The sequence below is a fragment of the Ranitomeya variabilis genome, chromosome 3, assembly GCF_051348905.1.
Source record: "Ranitomeya variabilis isolate aRanVar5 chromosome 3, aRanVar5.hap1, whole genome shotgun sequence".
NCBI classification, from domain to species: Eukaryota; Metazoa; Chordata; class Amphibia; order Anura; family Dendrobatidae; genus Ranitomeya; species Ranitomeya variabilis.
The window spans coordinates 409903187-409926000 of record NC_135234.1 but is presented as its reverse complement, the minus strand read 5'-3'; the positions used below and the strand labels follow the sequence as shown (position 1 = coordinate 409926000).

At 42.7% G+C, this 22814-nt stretch overlaps 1 protein-coding gene across 2 annotated transcripts in view; it reads right to left on the bottom strand.

Annotated features, from left to right (window-relative positions):
- AP2B1 (adaptor related protein complex 2 subunit beta 1) overlaps positions 1-22814 on the bottom strand; it is a 131274-nt gene that overhangs the window by 19000 nt on the left and 89460 nt on the right. For both annotated transcript variants that reach the window (XM_077296260.1, XM_077296259.1), the window contains 4 exons: positions 17452-17493; positions 14176-14322; positions 5944-6089; positions 2361-2490 (listed from right to left, as the gene is read on the bottom strand). In XM_077296260.1, coding sequence (XP_077152375.1) covers positions 2361-2490; positions 5944-6089; positions 14176-14322; positions 17452-17493 — 465 coding nt within the window. The remainder of the gene's footprint in view (positions 1-2360; positions 2491-5943; positions 6090-14175; positions 14323-17451; positions 17494-22814) is intronic.

The following is a 22814-nucleotide window of genomic DNA, read 5'->3' as shown; positions in this document are numbered from 1 at the left end:
ACAAAGAATCAGCTGATCCCATGGGATCCCTATGTGATTCAGGTCTGGAGAAAAGTGCAGGCCACGCCATTTGAGGTATCCCATTTACCAGCAGCCATTCCATAATGAGGCAACCTCAATGAGATGGAGCACGGTCAACCATGAAGATAAAATTAGGCCTCTGTTGTTCATGCAGAGGCACAATGACTGGATTAATGAGGTTATTTAAGTAGCAGGGGCTTGTCATTGTACCATTCACAAAGTGTAGGGCAGTTCTGTATTGACTAGACACACATGCCCAGACTAACACAACCACCACGACAGGCTGGTGACAACAGTGGATGATGCATAGTGCTCTCCTTGACTTCTCCAACATCGTTGGGGGCCATAATTTCTGCTCAGCGTGAATTGACTTTCATCAGTGAACGCCACTGAGGCCAACTTGTCCCTCATCCAGCATAGATAGATACTTTTTAGTCTGTGCAATACGATTATGCCTGTGCATGGTGGTGTGGTCAGATACCCTTGCAGGTACCCTAGCACTCAGAGCACGTGAATGTAAACGGTTTTGAACGGTCCGACATGACATTTGGTGCCTCTCAACTCCCTTAAATGTGCCTGGAGTTATGTGGTATTCTTCTTCTGGTTACAAAAGTGTCCATAATGAAGACGGCATCACAGTTGCATGTGGCCAAAGGAAATCCACTTCTCTACCTTTCTGTGACTCTTCCAGACTGGCTCTGTATGTGTTGCAACCTGCTGATACTCTAAGCTCAGTGGCCACTTCCATCTGAGAGCAACCTGCTTGAAGCCTCGCAATGGCAAGGTACTGTTGATTAAAGGTGTCGTCTTGGTCTCTTGATCTAAAAATGTGAACAGCACGATTGGCCGATTCATGGAGCAAACACCTGTTTTGAATTTTGCCATTAAGCTCCTTGTTCGAGAACAGCAAGTTGTGCAAAACGAAATGAAACATTGAACAGTTGTACATGTGCATTCAAAAGTTTAGAGAAGGTCACATTAAGTTTACATGAAAAGATGCATTTTCAGCTCATTCTGAAATTTCACCCGAAAGCCAAATATAACTAACTTTTTGTGAGTAGTGTAGTTTAAAAGTCCCCTAAGCCACCATCAAAACACCTTAAGATCACTCTTTCTGCATTCTACTAATGTCCTTGATGTTCTAGGCCAAACTATGTGTGCAAAAACAAACAACTTTTCTTTAACCATATGCAAAATGAGCTAGAACTAGTCCAGTGAGGAGTCACTTTTCCTCCCTCGGTCCCTATAATCCTGCCGCCTGGGCATGACCAATGTCCTTCCCTGGAGCTCAAGTCATTCCAGCACAACTGCAAGTCTTGTGCATGCACACAATGTCCTTTCTGACAAAGCCTTAGTAATGATCACTGGACACGTGAAGTGCACTGATGAAGCCTAGCGCAAACTCCAGGCTTTACTGCGCATGGTCAAGGGGGGACACATCGAGAGGACATAGCTCAAGCGTGGAAGATTTGCAGCGGTACTTGAATAAGTTGGGAAAAGGTAATTCAAAGCCGACAGGCGTGATTACAGGTACTAAGGTCAGACTAGTCTGGGGAAAGCAACGTCCTACCAAGGGCACCGAATTGTGTAAAATATGTCAGTGCCCAAGTCTATTTCTATCCATATTAACCGAAAAGCTGACAGTGTTTTTCCTAGACAGAACCATACAGCTTCATTGCAAACTCTTCTGTCAAGAGAGACTCAATAACCAGAAAAGTAAAGGTTTAGTAAGTTAGATCCACATGGTTAAAAAGATCAGCTGGTATAATAAAGTAAAACCCAGCCAAAGCAATCACATAGCATGACAGTAATAAGGAAAATGACACACAATGCTAAGTACTTTAAAGATGCAATCCAGAAATGTGATCGCAAGAAGAAAATTAATATTGTCACAGATTGGGATGTGAATCTAGGGCACATTGCCACCTGCATTTGTGCCACCAATCTGGAAAGTTGCCACAAGGGAAAAGGGAGCAGAACAGTGATGTAGGAGATGGCAGTCAGTAATGACATGTCTGGCTTGGGTGGTACAAACTAATAGATTTTTCCAGATACATTGCTAGGAATGAATAGGGCGAGCAGATGGCTCACTGGGAATACATGATCCAGCACTCCCAGCGGAGATGCGGTTTCAATCAGTAAATATGCTTTAATGGATACGAGTCCCATCTTTGGACACGTACAACATTTTCTTATTGTTGTCTATGCCCACAACGTCTGCTGTTAGCTGGCTCCTTATTTCTATAGTAACACAAAAGCCAGAAGTAACACTGAAATCACATCCCAGGGCAAAATATGTATCAATAGCAAAAAAAAACCACAACTCTGCCGTTATTTACCTGGAGGTTGTTAAGTGGCTCCATTTTCATGACCGGTCCCAGTGTGTTTAAAGGAAGGGAAATGTCAATGCTTTGGTTTGGCATGAGGGGTGTATGTATAGCCAATGGGGCACTAGGAATGACTCCAAAGCTGCAATAAAAAAAGAAAAATCATTTATTAGCATCTGGTTGTGAGTGGATGGCAACAGAAACATAGTTCTATAGTTTATTCAGCGAACTGGATTTTGCACGCAAGAAAATCTTTGCCTCGTGTGGAGAAATATTCGCCTAAAATGATCAAACTAGACTTCAAAAAGTGGCAGCAAAAGATCGGCATCCAAACAACTGTGGCAGCACCCATCCTTAGAATGAAGCTAATCGGATTAATTTCTCCGCAAAAATTTATTGGAGCATACTCTTCCGTCCCCTACAGATGTTGGGTTTTCAGAAGGATCAAGGAAGATGATATTGATAGGGCTTGTAGATCTATAATATGTAACTGATAAGAATCCAACCAGGACAGAAGGAAACGGGTCAATATGACAGAAGAGCTGAGGACAATCGTCTAGGTGTCAAAATTTCCTGTTTAACACCAATATCTAAGCAAATTAGAAGGGTCTGAAATCAAACAGAAAAATCACATCACCAGCTTATATGTGTGGCCGGTAGTTTACAAATTACTTGCTTAAAGATTACAGACACCTTGTCGGGCCTTTTCTTTTTTTTCCCTATACCAGCATCCCGAGATCACAACCGTGTGGTCTCCATGGTTGCCATGGAAAATCGAGGTCAAATATTGGCCTCAGTTTCTGCCAGATACTGTGGACAAGTATAATGTTAGCGATATTTTAGTTGAAAAAATATAATTTTTTTTTTCATTCCATTTAGTAGAGTTTGTGTCATTTCCTATGAAGCACCTGAAGGGTTAACTGACAGCAGTTTTGGTTTTTTTGGAAGGGTGCAGTTTTTAAAATCATTAATTTTGGGGGTTGTCCAATATACAGGTGCCTTAAAGTCACTATACAACTGAATATGTTTTGTAAAGCTCTTTGGAAAAAAAAAAAAAAAGAATAATTGCTGCAAAATTTGTAATCATTCTAACATCCTATCAAAATAACCTGACACTGGAAAAATTATAGTGACAAAGTAGACAGAGTAAATGTTATTTATTAAGTTTTTGTAGCATAACTATCTAGTTTAAGAATATACACATTCAAAAAAGTTTAAAAGCTTAACTTTTTTTTTTTTTTTTTTTAAGAACTTTTCGGCAAACTTCCAATATTTTGACATATAAGGAGTCCCCCATGTAAATGAAGTAACCACCGCTTAAATAACTCTGTACAGGCATTATTGATAGTTAATTGGTGTCAGTGAAAATACAGTATCTAACTCCCATTGAACGCCTGTGGGGAAATCTTAAAGTCCACAAAAAAGGGCGCCATTTTCCGAAACCTGTAGCGCCTCCATTTTTGGGGATCTGGGGCTGGGTGAGGACTTATTTTTTCCAAACTGACATTTTAATTGATAACATTTTGGGGTAGGTGTGATGCTTTGATTGCCTATTATTGCCTTTTATTGCAATGTTGTGATGACCAAAAACGTAATTCTCCCGTTTTGAATTGTCTTGTTACGCCGTTCACTGATCTGATTTATTCTTTTTATATTTTGATTGATCGGGCGATTCTGAACCTGGCGATACCAGATATGTGTATTTTCGCAATTTTTTGATTGTTTTATTTTGAATGGGGCAAAAGTGGGGTGATTTGAAATTTTAAAACTTTTTTCCCCCCTACTTTTTACATGCTTCAATAGTCTCCATAGAAGACTTAAAGCTGCGATCTTCTGATGTGTGCTACACAGAGCAAGGCTGCAGCAGAAATGCTCATCTATGGCCCAGTGGTCGGCGCTCATAGAAGATTGGATATGACAACAGAAGGGGGTCTCGTGCAGACACCGGGATGTCATGCAAACGCATTGGCGCCACGTGATCATGTGGCATTGGCACCAATGGGAGTGGTTTGTGACGTGCTTTCCGGCCCCTGCATGTTAAATTTCACTGTCAGAGACTGACAGCAGCATTTAACATGTTAATGGCTGCGGGTGGATTCAGATTCCACCCACGGCTGTTCGGGGCACATGTAAGCTGATCAAATCAACTGTCATGTGCCGGAAAAAAATCTGGGCTCAGCGCCGAAGCCACATCAAAGGGAAAGACACGACATGTGCCTATTTAAACGACATATAGGATAGCTGCGGAGACACCATCACGTGTTTCTCAACGCAAGCAGTGAATAGCCAGACCTTTCCCCGGGAAGGAACAACCACGGGAAGGGCAGCACCCCGAAACAGCTGTCTGTGGATGGATACCATGCTTGGCATAGGTGGTTTTCCTGTATTGGATGTTTTCCTTTATTGGATGCTGCCCTTCCCGTGGTTGTTCCTTCCCGGGGAAAGGTCTGGCTATTCACTGCTTGCGTTGAGAAACACGTGATGGTGTCTCCGCAGCTATCCTACATGCATTTGCATATTTCCCATAAGGGATGGGGGCAGTGTTCTGGATCACTGCGTTGAGAAACACGTGATGGTGTCTCCGCGGTGTTGGATGTTTTGGTCTCCCCGAGGCCAATCATCTGTTCCTTCACAGCCTATTTAAACGACATGTCACAAAGAGGTTAAAATTGCTGTTGGGAGGAGGCACCCTTCAAATATGAGATCTGGAGAAGCTTGTAAAAGAAACGTGCCCAAAATTCCAGTTGAGAGGTGTAAGTAGCTTGTTGATGGTTATAGGAAACGATTGATTGTACTTATTTATTCCAAAGGGTGTGCAACCAAATATTGAGTTGAGGATGCCAACAAATGTTGTCTGGCCCATGTTTGGGGTTTTGTAAATAATGAAATCAAGTCCAATTTGCGTTGTCTGTTTTTTGTGTAGTTCCTATACACACAAAGGGAATAAACGTGTGCATAACAAAACGTGTAATAGTAATAATTGTCTGAGAGAAATACTTCATTTTCTGGAACAATTTCAAGGGTGCTAACACTTTTGGCCATGGCTGTATGTGACCACTGCTACAGTGGTCACTCCAACAATAGATGGGGAACTCAGTGGTCAGAGCTCCTGCAATAATACATTTATTCTGTTAACAGGTGGTGTATGGGACAAAGCCATAAAATGAGTATGGTAAGCTCTCCAAACAGCTTTATTCTGTGCTCAACAAAAGGCACAGTTTCCAATGTTTTCATGTGGGAGAGGGGGCTGACTGACTACTCATTACTGACTACCACCACCCTTCCGTGTTATAGCAGATGTACAGACAGATAAGGGAGATGGCTTAGCTATGGAGATTAGCATTCAGCCAGCCCCCTTTACAGCGTCAGATGAAAACTGGAAGAGGATCAGCTGGGACTGGAGCTTGCAGCTGAAGGTTGAAGCACCTTTCAAAAGTGGAGTATATTAGTAACTTAAGAACATTTAACTATTTTTTTTTTATTTTTTTTTTTTAACCTGGACCTTTTCATGTAGAGAAAAAAAGAAAAAAAAAAAGACACTACACAAATATTGACAAGTTTCACTGTGTAGGAATATTCAGAAATCTCATCTTACCTATTCTTGTTAAACTGGATGGCAAAGTCAGTCATATGTTGCAGGGCCTTGTTGGTGAAATTCATGTCCATATAAATGTGCCCCTGCCTGTGGGAAAACGTGCCCGAGATCTCCAGCCCCTTCGCTTTCACAGCAGGCAGCCAAACCTAGTAACAGGCACACATGAGAATTACTACTACATTACCCAATTAACAAACTGACTCAATGTTTCCTCTACCAAATGCATTTATCAGGAATCGCACAACGTACTTATTACACGGAGAGTTCACCCTAGAGAGCAAAAAGTCAAAATGTTAGCAACAGCAGGACCAGATTTCTGGCAATAGACTCATTTTTAATGTTATAGGTCAAGTAAATAAAAATCTAACTTACTAGGAACTTGTTCAGGAACTTGTAGCAAGGGGGCAAGGTAAGTGTTCCTGCTTTCCAGGCTTGGGGGACCGAGAATATGGGAAACGGATGAGCTCTACGGCGCATTAGTCATTTTATGCATTTCACACAGTATTCATTACAAAATGAATAGGAGAAAGGAAATTAATTGGGGTGGACTTTATACTCAAATGTTTTCATGGTTATAATACCATAGCACACTACATTTGGTAATGTAGTATCAATGATCATTAGTAGGGGTTTCATCCAAGTCAATCATTTTTCTTTATGCCAAAAAGGGATTCACAGACCTTTATTAGTAGAAACATAAACATAAACCCCTTTTCCCTTCCTATCAGTACCCCACCACTGACCATATTACTGTCCAATTAACATGTGCTTGATTAGGATGAGATAACGTGCTCGGATAAGGTGTCATCTCAGCATGCTCGTGTGCTTACCGAGTCACTTCGGCGCGCTCGAATACTATGTTCGAGTCCTCGCAGTTGCAAGTCTCACTGCTGTCAAACAACCGTAGCACAAGGAGGGATTATCTAACAGGCAATCCCTACATGTGTTGTGGCTGTCCAACAGCCGAAAGAGATGCAGCCGCGGGGACACAAAACATTTTTCGAGCGTGTCGAAGTCACTCGATTAGCACATGAGCATACATTCTTTAACCCCTTCCCGACCCATGACGCCTATGCGGCGTCATGGAATGATCGCATCCCTGCAGAGGGTGAAAGGGTTAATTCCTATTTTACCCGATCTGCAGGGAGAGGGGGAGTTGTACTTCAGCCTAGGGGGGGTGGCTTTGCCCCCACGTGGCTACGATCGCTCTGATTGGCTGTTGAAAGTGCAACAGCTAATCAGAGCAATTTGCAATATTTCACCTATGAAAATGGTGAAATATTGCAATCCAGCCATGGCCGATGCTGCAATAGCATCTGCCATGGCTGGAAATCATGTACTGGCCCCCCCCACCGCCCCCGATCTCCTCCCCAGTCGTCCGTTCTGTCAGGTACCCCCCTCCGTCCCCCTGTTCGCTCCCCCGTGCTCCTGTCCGCTCCCCCGTGCTCCTGTCCGCTCCCCCCGTCCTCCGATCCCCCCCCCCCTGTGCTCCGATCCACCCCCCCACCACCCCCTCATACTTACCGATCCTCCCGGTGTCCGGCCGTCTCCTCGCTGGGCGCCGCCATCTTGGAAAATGGCGGGCGCATGCTCAGTACGCCCGCCGAATCTGCAGGCTGGCAGATTCGTTACAGGTACATTTTGATCGCTGTGGTAGGTTCTACCACAGCGATCAAAATAAAAAAATAATAAATAAACCCCCCCCTTTATCACCCCCATAGGTAGGGACAATAATAAAATAAAGAAAATATTTTTTTTTCTTTTACCACTAGGGTTAGGGTTAGAACTAGGGGTAGGGTTAGGGGTAGGGTTAGGGTTACGGGTAGGGTTAGGGTTAGGGTTATGGCATGTGCACACAGAGCGGATCGGCCGCGGATCCGCAGCGGATCGGCCGCGGATCGGCCGCGGATCCGCAGCGGATCGGCCGCGGATCCGCAGCGGATCGGCCGCGGATCCGCAGCGGATCGGCCGCGGATCCGCAGCGGATCGGCCGCGGATCCGCAGCGGATCGGCCGCGGATCCGCAGCGGATCGGCCGCGGATCCGCAGTGGATCCGCAGCGGATTGGCCGCGGATCTGCAGCGGATTGGCCGCGGATCTGCAGCGGATTGGCAGCGGATTGGCCGCGGATCCGCAGCGGATCGGCCGCGGATCCGCAGCGGATCCGCAGCGGATTGGCCGCGGATCTGCAGCGGATTGGCCGCGGATCTGCAGCGGATCCGCAGCGGATTGGCCGCGGATCTGCAGCGGATCGGCCGCGGATCCGCAGCGGATCGGCAGCGGATCCGCAGCGGATTGGCCGCGGATCTGCAGCGGATTGGCAGCGGATTGGCCGCGGATCCGCAGCGGATTGGCAGCGGATTGGCCGCGGCGAATTCGAAGCAGTTTTCCATCAGGTTTACAGTACCATGTACACCTAAGGAAAACCAAATCTGCTGTGCCCATGGTGCGGAAAATTCCGTGCAGAAACGCTGCATTGTATTTTCCGCAGCATGTCAATTCTTTGTGCGGATTCCGCAGCGGTTTACACCTGTTCCTCAATAGGAATCCGCAGGTGAAATCCGCACAAAAAAACACTGGAAATCTGCTGTAAATCCGCAGGCAAAACGCAGTGCCTTTTACCTGCAGATTTTTCAAAAATCGTGCGGAAAAATCTCACACGAATCCGCAACGTGGGCACATACCCTTAGGGTTAGGGTTGGAATTAGGGCTAGGGTTGGAAATAGGGTTAAGATTAGGCTTGTGGTTAGGGTTACGGATAGGGTTAGGGGTGTGTTGGGGTTACAGTTGTGGTTAGGGTTGGGATTAGGGTTACGGTTGGGATTAGGGTTAGGATTAGGGTTGGAATTAGGGTTACGGGTGTGTTGCGGTTAGGGTTGTGGTTAGGGGTGTGTTGGGGTTAGGGTTGTGATTAGGGTTATGGCTACAGTTGGGATTAGGATTAGGGGTGTGTTGGGGTAAGTGTTGAAGTTAGAATTGAGGGGTTTCCACTGTTTTAGGCACATCAGGGGTCTCCAAACGCAACATGGCGCCACCATTGATTCCAGCCAATCTTGCGTTCAAAAAGTCAAATGGTGCTCCCGCCCTTCCAAGCCCCGACGTGCGCCCAAACAGTGGTTTACCCCCACATTTGGGGTACCAGCGTACTCAGGACAAACTGGGCAACAACTGTTGGGGTCCAATTTCTCCTGTTACCCTTGCAAAAATAAAAAATTACTTGCTAAAACATAATTTTTGAGGAAAGAACAATTATTTTTTATTTTCACGGCTCTGCGTTATAAACTTCTGTGAAGCACTTGGGGGTTGAAAGTGCTCACCACACATCTAGATAAGTTCCTTCGGGGGTCTAGTTTCCAAAATGGGGTCACTTGTGGGGTGTTTCTACTGTTTAGGCACATCAGGGGCTCTGCAAATGCAATGTGACGCCCGCAGACCATTCCATCAAAGTCTGCATTTCAAATGTCACTACTTCCCTTCCGAGCCCTGACGTGTGCCCAAACAGTGGTTTACCCCCACATATGGGGTATCAGCGTACTCACAACAAACTGGGCAACAAATATTGGGGTCCAAATTCTCCTGTTACCCTTGTGAAAATAAAAAATTGCTTGCTAAAACATCTTTTTTGAGGAAAGAAAAATGATTTTTTATTTTCACGGCTCTGCGTTGTAAACTTCTGTGAAGCACTTGGGGGTTGAACGTGCTCACCACACATCTAGATAAGTTCCTTGGGGGGTCTAGTTTCCAAAATGGGGTCACTTGTGGGGGGTTTCTACTGTTTAGGCATATCAGGGGCTCTGCAAACGTAACATGATGCCCGCAGACCATTCCATCAAAGTCTGCATTCCAAAACGTCACTACTTCCCTTCCGAGCCCCGGCATGTACCCAAACAGTGGTTTACCCCCACATATGGGGTATCAGCGTACTCAGGAGAAACTGGACAACAACTTTTGGGGTCCAATTTCTCCTGTTACTCTTGCAAAAATAAAAAATTCTGGGCTAAAAAAATATTTTTGAGGAAAGGAAACACATTTATTATTTTCACGGCTCTGCGTTATAAACTTCTGTGAAGCACTTGGGGGTTCAAAGTGCTCACTACACATCTAGATAAGTTCCCTTGGGGGTCTAGTTTCCAAAATGGAGTCAATTGTGGGGAGTTCCTACTGTTTAGGCACATCAGGGGCTCTGCAAACGCAACCTGACGCCCGCAGAGCATTCCATCAAAGTCTGCATTTCAAAACGTCACTACTTCCCTTCCGAACCCCGACGTGTGCCAAAACAGTGGTTTACCCCCACATATGGGGTATCATCGTACTCAGGAGAAACTGGAAAACAACTTTTGGGGTCCAATTTCTCCTATTACCCTTGGGAAAATAAAAAATTGTGGGCTAAAAAATCATTTTTGAGAAAAGAAAAATTATTTTTTATTTTCATGGCTCTGCGTTATAAACTTCTGTGAAGCACTTGGGGGTTCAAAGTGCTCACCACACATCTAGATTAGTTCCTTGGGAGGTCTAGTTTCCAAAATGGGGCCACTTGTGCGGGAGCTCCAATGTTTAGGCACACAGGGGCTCTCCAAACGCGACATGGTGTCCGCTAATGATTGGAGCTAATTTTCCATTCAAAAAGCCAAATGGCGTGCCTTCCCTTCCGAGCCCTGCCGTGCGCCCAAACAGTGGTTTACCCCCACATATGGGGTATCATCGTACTCAGGACAAACTGGACAACAACATTTGGGGTCCAATTTCTCCTATTACCCTTGGGAAAATAAAAAATTCTGGGCTAAAAATCATTTTTGAGGAAAGAAAAATTATTTTTTTATTTTCACGGCTCTGCGTTATAAACTTCTGTGAAGCACCTGGGGGTTATAAGTGTTTACTATGCATCTAGATAAGTTCCTTGGGGGGTCTAGTTTCCAAAATGGGGTCACTTGTAGGGGAGCTCCAATGTTTAGGCACACAGGGGCTCTCCAAACGCGACATGGTGTCCGCTAACGATTGGAGCTAATTTTCCATTCAAAAAGTCAAATGGCACGCCTCCCCTTCCGAGCCTTGCCGTGCACCCAAACAGTGGTTTACCCCCACATATGAGGTATCGGCATACTCAGGAGAAATTGCCCAACAAATTTTAGGATCCATTTTATCCTGTTGCCCATGTGAAAATGAAAGAATTGAGGCTAAAAGAAATTTTGTGTGAAAAAAAAGTACTTTTTCATTTTTGCGGATCAATTTGTGAAGCACCTGGGGGTTTAAAGTGCTCACTATGCCTCTAGATGAGTTCCTTGGGGGGTCTACTTTCCAAAATGGGGTCACTTGTGGAGGAGCTCCAATGTTTAGGCACACAGGGGCTTTCCAAACGCGACATGGTGTCCGCTAACGATGGAGATAATTTTTCATTCAAAAAGTCAAATGGCGCTCCTTCCCTTCCGAGCCTTACCATGTGCCCAAACAGTGGTTTACCCCCACATGTGAGGTATTGGTGTACTCAGGAGAAATTGCCCAACAAAATTTAGGATCCATTTTATCCTGTTGCCCATGTGAAAATGAAAGAATTGAGGCTAAAAGAAATTTTGTGTGAAAAAAAAGTACTTTTTCATTTTTGCGGATCAATTTGTGAAGCACCTGGGGGTTTAAAGTGCTCACTATGCCTCTAGATGAGTTCCTTGGGGGGTCTACTTTCCAAAATGGGGTCACTTGTGGAGGAGCTCCAATGTTTAGGCACACAGGGGCTTTCCAAACGCGACATGGTGTCCGCTAACGATGGAGATAATTTTTCATTCAAAAAGTCAAATGGCGCTCCTTCCCTTCCGAGCCTTACCATGTGCCCAAACAGTGGTTTACCCCCACATGTGAGGTATTGGTGTACTCAGGAGAAATTGCCCAACAAAATTTAGGATCCATTTTATCCTGTTGCCCATGTGAAAATGAAAAAATTGAGGCTAAAATAATTTTTTCGTGAAAAAAAAGTACTTTTTCATTTTTACGGATCAATTTGTGAAGCACCTGGGGGTTTAAAGTGCTCACTATGCTTCTAGATAAGTTCCTTGGGGGGTCTAGTTTCCAAAATGGGGTCACTTGTGGGGGAGCTCCAATGTTTAGGCACACGGGGGCTCTCCAAACGCGACATGGTGTCCGCTAAAGATTGGAGCCAATTTTTCATTGAAAAAGTCAAATGGCGCTCCTTCCCTTCCGAGCCCTGCCGTGCGCCCAAACAGTGGTTTACCCCCACATATGAGGTATCAGCGTACTCAGGACAAATTGGACAACAACGTCCGTGGTCCAGTTTCTCCTTTTACCCTTGGGAAAATAAAAAATTTTTTGCTAAAATATCATTTTTGTGACTAAAAAGTTAAATGTTAATTTTTTACTTCCATGTTGCTTCTGCTGCTGTGAAACACCTGAAGGGTTAATAAACTTCTTGAATGTGGTTTTGAGCACCTTGAGGGGTGCAGTTTTTAGAATGGTGTCACTTTTGGGTATTTTCAGCCATATAGAACCCTCAAACTGACTTCAAATGTGAGGTGATCCCTAAAAAAAATGGTTTTGTAAATTTTGTTGTAAAAATGAGAAATCACTGGTCAAATTTTAACCCTTATAACTTCCTAGCAAAAAAAAAATTTGTTTCCAAAATTGTGCTGATGTAAAGTAGACATGTGGGAAATGTTATTTATTAACTATTTTGTGTCACATAACTCTCTGGTTTAACAGAATAAAAATTCAAAATGTGAAAATTGCGAAATTTTCAAAATTTTTGCCAAATTTCCGTTTTTTTCACAAATAAACTCAGAAATTATCGACCTAAATTTACCACTAACATGAAGCCCAATATGTCACGAAAAAACAATCTCAGAATCGCTAGGATCCGTTGAAGCGTTCCTGAGTTATTACCTCATAAAGGGACACTGGTCAGAATTGCAAAAAACGGCAAGGTCATGAAGGGGTTCAGAGACTCGCCAATGACTGCGCAAAAGAAAATTAGATCGCATACTGATCATCCGATCTTTTTCTGGATACATCGCGTTATTAACTTGAACATGTACATTTCATAAACTGCTGATGTATAAGAACAAATGCCATACGAATGTAAAAAAACCCCAAAAACATACAGACGACAATACGGATGAAAAGTAGTCCACTTTTTTTGCATGAATATTGGAAGATTTTTTTTTTTATACACTCGTGTGAATTTGGCCTAAATCGTATTTCCTCTCAAAAGGAAGGATGAAGTTTACATGTATACTTATGGCCAAAGGAAAACGCATAAAGAAAATAATGCTTTGCAGCAATATATGATGTGCTTTTACATTTAGCTAAGAAGAAGAAGAATTGGCCATGCACATTAGATGAATGTCATTACAAGCTCCGCACCATTGATGTTTTGGTGGTATATCGCATCGTTCTCAAGAGTAGATGTCATGGAAAAGAAGAGTTGAAATAAATCATGCCCGATCCTTTTGTTCTTAAAGGGAATCAGTCATTATGTTTTTGCCACCTAATCTGAAAGCAGCATAAAGCAGGGACAGAGACCCTGAATCCAGCGATGTGTCACTTACTGGGCCGGTTTGCTATCGTTTTGATTATTTCCAGCTGATAAGATTACGGTTTTATCAGTAGAGCACTAGTAAACCTGTTGCCATGTAGTCCCTTTATATTCATGAGCTCAGTATAACCCTGCCCCTACCACTGGGCAGATTTACTACAACGGGAAATAAAAATTAATCAAAATGCAGCGAGAGGCAAAAATCACGATGTCTCTAGCAACCAGGTTCAGGCCTCCATTTATCCACTGTCGGGGTGGAAACTAAAACAGAGAGAGAAGAAGGCAGATTGATAATTTTTACATAAGTCCTGGTTGGTCTCCAAGACGCAGACGCTCCTAAATGGGAAAGACGTGCCTGCAGATTGCCTGGTGGAAGTGGCCTTTCTGATTACTGTCAATACTTTCACGGGGCTCCTAACAACTGCAGGTAATTGAAGAAAATTAGTCCATTTACTAAACGTCACTGCGGGGGATGAATAGCTAATTGTCTGCAACTGAAATACTAGCGGTGTTCCATAAAAGAAAATGTTACAAATTCATGAAAAACCACAATAAATATTACAGAACAATCCCTACATTGTACCTTGCATCAATGAGCTATGAAGGAAAAAGCTTTGGGAAGATTTATAGAAGACACAGTCATAGGCATGTTGTATATGACCAACACCGCTAGAAAATGGTCTCGGTAATACTTACAGCTTTTGGGGAAACAAATCCTCCTGGAGCCATGCCTATACCGGTAGAAAGTTCAAACAAGTCATTGAGACCGCTACTGACCACCGCTGGAGTGGGAGATGGAGCAAAGGTAGCGGGAACAGAGGAAGGAATGAAGGTCTGTCCAACCTGGAAGAGAACAAAAGATGTGCCCTATTAAGGCTTAGAAAAATTCAAGAATTAAAATACATTAGTATAAAAATAATTAAAGCACCACTCCAGTGTTTATTTTTTATTTTAATGCTGGAGTGGTGCCACTAATGTAAGTTCCCTGCACGTAGTAGGAATAACCTCATGACCCAGTATCAGCACGGGTTTACTAGGGACCGTTCATGTCAGACTAATTTGATCAGCTTCTATGAAGAGGTAAGTTCCGGACTGGACCAAGGGAACCCAGTGGACGTAGTATATATGGACTTTTCCAAAGCTTTTGATACGGTGCCACACAAAAGGTTGTTACATAAAATGAGAGTAATGGGGATAGGGGAAAATATGTGTAAGTGGGTTGAGAGCTGGCTCAGGGATAGGAAACAAAGGGTGGTTATTAATGGAGCACACTCGGACTGGGTCACGGTTAGCAGTGGGGTACCACAGGGGTCAGTATTGGGCCCTCTTCTTTTTAACATATTTATTAATGACCTTGTAGGGGGCATTCAGAGTAGAATTTCAATATTTGCAGATGACACTAAACTCTGCAGGGTAATCAATACAGGGGAGGACAATTTTATATTACAAGATGATTTATGTAAACTAGAAGCTTGGGCTGATAAATGGCAAATGAGCTTTAATGGGGATAAATGTAAGGTCATGCACTTGGGTAGAAGTAATAAGATGTATAACTATGTGCTTAATTCTAAAACTCTGGGCAAAACCGTCAATGAAAAAGACCTGGGTGTATGGGTGGATGACAAACTCATATTCAGTGGCCAGTGTCAGGCAGCTGCTACAAAGGCAAATAAAATAATGGGATGTATTAAAAGAGGCATAGATGCTCATGAGGAGAACATAATTTTACCTCTATACAAGTCACTAGTTCGACCACACTTAGAATACTGTGCACAGTTCTGGTCTCCGGTGTATAAGAAAGACATAGCTGAACTGGAGCGGGTGCAGAGAAGAGCGACCAAGGTTATTAGAGGACTGAGGGGTCTGCAATACCAAGATAGGTTATTACACTTGGGGCTATTTAGTTTGGAAAAACGAAGACTAAGGGGTGATCTTATGTTAATGTATAAATATATGAGGGGACAGTACAAAGACCTTTCTGATGATCTTTTTAATCATAGACCTGAGACAGGGACAAGGGGGCATCCTCTACGTCTGGAGGAAAGAAGGTTTAAGCATAATAACAGACGCGGATTCTTTACTGTAAGAGCAGTGAGACTATGGAACTCTCTGCCGTATGATGTTGTAATGAGTGATTCATTAATTAAATTTAAGAGGGGACTGGATACCTTTCTGGAAAAGTATAATGTTACAGGGTATATACACTAGATTCCTTGATAAGGCGTTGATCCAGGGAACTAGTCTGATTGCCGTATGTGGAGTCGGGAAGGAATTTTTTTCCCCATGGTGGAGTTACTCTTTGCCACATGGGGTTTTTTTGCCTTCCCCTGGATCAACATGTTAGGGCATGTTAGGTTAGGCTATGGGTTGAACTAGATGGACTTACAGTCTTCCTTCAACCTTAATAACTATGTAACTATGTAACTATGTAACTTACCAGACGCCATCTTCTTCTGCTCCAATCTGTCTCTAGCCATTTGTGACCTGCCAGATCAGATGGCTCCAGTGACCTGGAAGTCACAACTCTATGAGCCAGAACGAGGATCTCATAGACTAACATTAAGAGCTTGTGACCGTTACCTCCGACTTCCGGTCAGTCAGAAGTTGCGATCACAAGATGGCAGTGCGGGACCAGAGACGGGCAAAGAAGAGCTGAAGATGGCGGCTGCTAAGTCTATTACTAAGGTCAAGGAACTTACATTAGTGGAGACGCTGCAGCGCTGTAGAAGATAAAAACAGAAGAACCACTGAAGTGGTGCTTTAAAAAGGGAGTTCTTGAAAATGGAGAGAATTTTTAATAACAGGTAAATTGGAAAGTTGCTTGTTTTTAAAAGAACTTTGCAATTACACTCATTTAACAAGATAAGACAAAAATTATTTTCGCAAATTTAGTAATCAAATACCATTCTTCAGTTATTCACTAATCGTTTCCTTTTGTTGGTAAAAGGTAAATGTGTGTGTGAATTAACTCTAGGATTGGAAGTGATATTTAGAATTCCTTGCCAACCCCTTAGTAACAGATGGCACACTACTTTATAGGGCTAGCAGCAGATGTTTTTCGAAGTGGTCAAAAATAGCGAGTTTTGTAGAGTAGAAACCGCTAAAGGAAACTCTCCTTCTTCTGAGACGTTCCCTTGGGTTGCCGAGCACTGCAACCTCTGAAGGAATGAATAGGGCAGCAGCAAAAGTACCCCGATGTGTTGATCAGTGAGGGTCCCAGCAGTCAGAACCCCGTAAATCAGCAATTTATTACCTACCCTGTGGATAAATAACTTATAGGCTATTCCTTTAATAACACACTACAAAACATGGCCTCGTGTAGCTCAGTCTGTTTACTCTTCATTTGTGAGGCTATCGGGGCATATTCATGGTTAAAGGCAAAACTGGAAGAAAATCAAGACATCTGAATGAGGTCCATCTGTTTAGATAAAGAGACATAGGGAGAAGGAGATGCTACAAAACTAGTACATGGAAAAGTGTGCCAGTCGCCCATAGCAAACACACATCCCAGCTCTCATTTTTTTCTAAAGTTTACTAAAAAATCATAAGTGATAACCGGATTCCGTAAATCTCCCCTATTATTTCGAAAACACAAAGATTGTATCTAATCTAGTGCGTGAATATCCACGTTTTTCTATTTTTGTTCCAAACTTTATTTGACAATTTCATCTCTTTAGAATACAGGACAGAAAGCTTTGTACTGGGACACAAGCACATCTGAAATAAGCCATCTCCCTCCAGTCACCATTTATCTGTTACAGCTGAGCCCCGCTATGCGAAAATGCCAACAGAAAAGTCATTTGGGCACAGTCACATAACTGTGCTCTTTGCAATTCTGTAAAAAGCCCCAAATATAATTAGAATACAAACAATAAGACAATATCTTTAATTTCTTAGTTTTCTGATTGAGTCAGAAAACGTTGGGGCTGTTCCTACTAAAGAAAAAGAAAAAAAGAAAAACCACAGTCTTACCGCAGGGCTTCCTCCAATTCCACCTCCAAGATCGCTTCCCAACTGTAAGAGAAATAGTAATCTTACATTTCCAGCATTGATTGCAAATAATCCAGGAACATTAGAAGTAATGATGGATTTCATGACAGGTCTATTTAAAGGTCCATTCAAACTACTGAATACAGACATAACACTAATCTTAAAATGGCATCTTCACTATGTTGAGTGCAGAAAAAGCATTAGTTGTCAACATGGATGTACACACAAGGTAGCAATTTTTAGCAGATTATTTTTCTATGGGCCTCATCACCCTTCATGCTCTTTTTGTTGTAACCGGATCGGGACATGATCCACTTGGAGAAGTCCAGCTATTTGTATACTCCATGTTTATGTATATAACTGGCATGTTGTATTATGGTGGATGCATAGCCACTCCGTTTATAGGGAACCCATCATGTGGACATGGTATCTGATCTGCAGGCAGGAGGTGAGAGCTGGATGAGCTAATCAGATTGATAAAAGAGGTTTATTAAACGGTGTATTTAATTAATTGAAATCCTGGTGTTTGAATAGATTTCCCCACCACTTATGTATACAAACACCACACATACTGACTCTTTTCCAACAAGCCCATATATTATGCTCAGCTTCTCGTTTGTACACGCAGTCCGATTTGTGGACAGCATGGTCAAATTTGTGGCAACTTTCTTTTAAGTTATGGTAAGGGACAGTGGTGTGATTTTTATATTAAATTTTAATATAAAATGAAATTTATAGCTGTACATTGCCAACGGTTTGGGGCATATTATGTATTTTTAAAAGCTTGGGCCCTTTATCCATCCCACATGAATGTGTCTGGAGAAACGTGTCAGGACATAATGCCAGGTGGCATGTCCCAACAACATAGCATGAGTCCGGTTCATCAATCTGCTGCTCGCTCCAAAGGAGGAAACATCAGATCACTCACAGTGTGCATTTATTAGTAAATCTCCCACAATGGTATCTACACAGACATTTTATTATGACACTTTATTGCCAAGTCAGGTCTTCTCCTGGATCATGTCGCACAGCTGTGACCAGCAGCCAGCTTGCACAGTTTCTGTATAAAGTCACTTCCTCAACCTAAGTTTATGAGACCCAGAATGAGGCCTTCCTAAACTTATACTAGGAAAGGATATAACAGTCGACTGTGTGAGCAACTGCAGTCATGTGAAGCAGGAGAGGCCCGGAGCAGTGCTGGAAGCAGCAGAAGACAGCAACTGGTAAGTATGTATATGCACACTGAACATACATTAGTTATAGCTAACAAATGGTGAAATAAAAAAAAACGCCGGAGTGGGACTAAAATATTTGTTCCTATAAATGTACTGCATATTAAAGAAAATTTCACTTCTATGTTTCAGAAGGGGAACTTTTTTTTTTTTTTTAGTGGAACAATCACACAGGAGATATCCACTGGGGTTTCTGCTACACTGCTAAATTTTTCTCCAGTGTGTGATGAGATTTCATAAAGTTCCAAGCAAAATTATGATACTGTGATTATGATGACTTATGATTTACATCTGTTAGCCAGCATAAGTACATGTGGGGATTCCCTAGCAACCAGCAACCCCTACATGTACTTATACTGGCTAACAGATGTAAATCATTCAGCTGCGGCGAAGAAAACTAAATCTCCGAGCGCTAAAAAATACTCGGAGGTCACCCGAGCATGCTCGGGAAATCTAGAGTAACGAGTATATTCACTCATCACTAATTATTACTAGGCAAATTAATTGTGTTACATATGCCCAATGTTAGCTGAATGTACTTTGTAAATTTCCCATAAAGTTCTCATCCTGGCAGGCATATAGTTACTTTGCTCTCAGCATAATCATATTGTGTTTTTGACTGTACTTTAAATGCTCATTTGAGTTGCCCTTTCAGCACAAGCTGTCTTGATGTTCCCTCTTTCTGGGATGGGAGCCTAGAAACTGTGTCAGCGCCCTGAACTATTATGTGAATCACATATCCTCTGCGGCAGCTAACAACCTAAAAGTCAAGCATATGTGCTTCAGATACTTAATTCTCTATGAATAATGCTGGCATTGAATTGTTGGGATTACAGTGAAGCTACACCTATTGTCGTATACACAGTTGTGCTCAAAAGTTTACATACCCAGCAGAATTTTAGCTTTCTTGGCCTTTTTTCAGAGAATATGAATGATAACACCAAAACTTTTACTCCACTCATGGTTAGTGGTTGGATGAAGCCATTTATTGTCAAACTACTGTGTTTTCTCTTTTTAAATCATAATGACATCCCAAAACATCCAAATGACCCTGAACACAAGTTCCCATACTCTGGTGATTTTGGCCTGATAACATGCACAGAAGTTGACACAAATGGGGTTGAATGGCTACTAAAGGTAACATCCTCACCTGTGACCTATTTGCCTGTAATCAGTGTGTGTGCATAAAGCTGTGTGAGTTTCTGGGATCCAGACAGACTCTTGCATCTGTCATCCAGCCACTGACGTTTTTGGATTGTGAGTCACGGGGAAAGCAAAAGAATTGTCAACTGATCTACGGGAAAAGGTAATTGAACTGTATAAAACAAGAAAGGGATACAAAAAGATATCAAGGAATTGATAATGCCAGTCAGCAGCGTTCAAACTGTGATTAACAAATGGAAAATCAGGGGCTCTGTAAAAACCACGGTCAGGTAGACCAACAAAAATGTCATCCACAACTGTCAGGAAAATTGTTCGGAAGCTGCGCATGGGACATACTTGGACGTTTCAACATGACAATAATCCAAAACAAAAGGCCAAGCCGAACTGTCATTGGCTACAGCAGAAGAAAGTGAAGGTTCCGGAGTAGCCATCTCAGTCTCCTGACCTAAATATCATTGAGCCATTCTGGGGAGACCTCAAGCGAGCAGTTCATGCTAGACAGCCCAGGAATTTACAGGAATTGGAGGCTTTTTGCCAAGAAGAGTGGGCAGCTTTACCATCTGAGAAAATAAAGAACCTCATCCACAATTACCACAAAAGACTTCAAGCTGTCATTGATGTTAGAAGGGGCAATACACGGTATTAAGAAATGGGGAATGTGAACTTTTGATCAGGGTCATTTGGATGTTTTGGGCTGTCATTATGATTTAAAAACAATAGTTTGACAATAAATGGCTTCACCCAACCACTAACCATGAGTGGAGAAAAAGTTTTAGTGTTATTCATATTCTCTGAAAAGAGGTCAAGAAAGCAAAAATTCTGCTGGTGTATGTAAACTTTTGAGCACAACTGTACATTTCGGAGAATACTGCAAAATATAGTAGCTTTCAAAGAATATAGAAGAAAATATAGGCAGGAAATTAATATTTGCCGCAAAAGCATCTTACAGCAATGTCTGCAAGGAGTAAGCATAGAGGTCGATGGAACGTTTACATACTGCAACAGCACAAACAATGGACAATTTGATTTTACGATTATTACTTGTAAACAGAGTAGTGCCAGGAAAATATATCATTAGAGACATGATAGTTTTCCTTTAAAGTGAAGCTTGCTTTAGAGCAATTGTACTAAGACACAGAAAATGCACACACAATAAAACTGCCTCACCAATTCTTCTGTTAAAGCGCTGCTCTGAGAACTGCATATTATTCCGGAACAACAACAAAGGGGAAAAATTCCTAACCGCTAGGAACCTGATCACTGAGAACCTCAGCAAATCATAAGGGTACCGTCACACCGTGCAATTACGTTCGCTACGACGGCACAATCCGTGACGTCGCAGCGTCGTATGACTATCGATCCAGCGTCGTAGACTGCGGTCACACTTTGCAATCACGGCGCTGGAGCGATGCCGAGGTTCGCTGGTAACCAGGGTAAACATCGGGTTACTAAGCGCAGGGCCGCGCTTAGTAACCCGATGTTTACCGTGGTTACCAGCGTAAAAGTAAAAAAACAAACAAACAGTACATACTGACCATCTGATGTCCGTCAGGTCCCTTGCAATCTGCTTCCTGCTCTGACAGTGCCGGCCGTACACTGAGAGCAGAGCGCAGCGGTGACGTCACTGCTGTGATCTGCTCTCACTTTCCGGCCGGCGCTCACAGTCAGAGCGGGAAGCAGACTGCAAGGGACCTGACAGACATCAGATGGTGAGTATGTACGTTTTTTTTTTTTTTACTTTTACGCTGGTAACCACGGTAAACATCGGGTTACTAAGCGCGGCCCTGCGCTTAGTTACCCGATGTTTACCCTGGTTACCAGCGAACTCATCGCTGGATCGCTGTCACACACAACGATCCAGCGATGACAGCGGGAGCTCCAGCGACGAAAGAAAGTTTCAAACGATCTGCTACGACGTACGATTCTCAGCAGGGTCCCTGATCGCTGCTGCGTGTCAGACACTGCGATATCGTAACAATATCGCTAGAACGTCACGAATCGTACCGTCGTAGCGTTCAAAATTGCACTGTGTGACGGTACCCTTAGAATGGGGGTTAGGAACCATACACAAAAGGTTCTCATCTTGAATGGACGGTAGGAAATAGTTTGGACATGTAATCGCCTTTCCAGGACAATCCCATAAAGAATGAATGAATGAATTAATTAATTAATTAATGAATGCTGCTCTATTTAAGACAGGACAGTGCAGCAATCATGGATCCTCAAAGATCAATAAGTTATTTCCTTAATGATCAGTTCCCAATCACAATATTTTTTTTTTTTTTTTTTTAATATATCACAGTGCTATTATTAGACACTGCTAGGAAACATGTCGAAAAGGTGTGATCTGCATGTCTCTGTCTCTGTATTACAGATCATTGGTAACACGGATCTAATAGACTGTTACCATTGAATCAATATTATCCATGCTCTGTAAGCTGCAACAGCAGGTAATTACAGATCATAAGTGTCCAGCTAATCTGTGACTCCAGTAGAATTGATGAGAATCAATTTGCAGGATCCAGTCCATCTGCCACACTCAATCTGCTGCTGTCAGACAGGAGCCCCAACAACCACCTCCTATATGCTGTCATCTGCGGCGCTTCTTTTTGATTAACCAGCCTGTCCTGACGTCACATGTGCGTCACGCCTCAATGAGGACATTGTGCCAGGACGGTTACTCAAAAGTGGATGACGGGATTGGCAGCGCTCCAGTGCAGTGGTCAGATTACTAACTGTTGGACTGGGTCCAGACAATTGATTCTTCGCACATAAACTCTAGACACTCCAAAATAAAGCAAAAAGAAAAAATTGGTACATAGAGATATATACTGTAGAATATGAATATATATATATATATATATATATATATATATATATATATATATATATATATATATATATACATACACACACACACACACACACACACACACACACACACACACA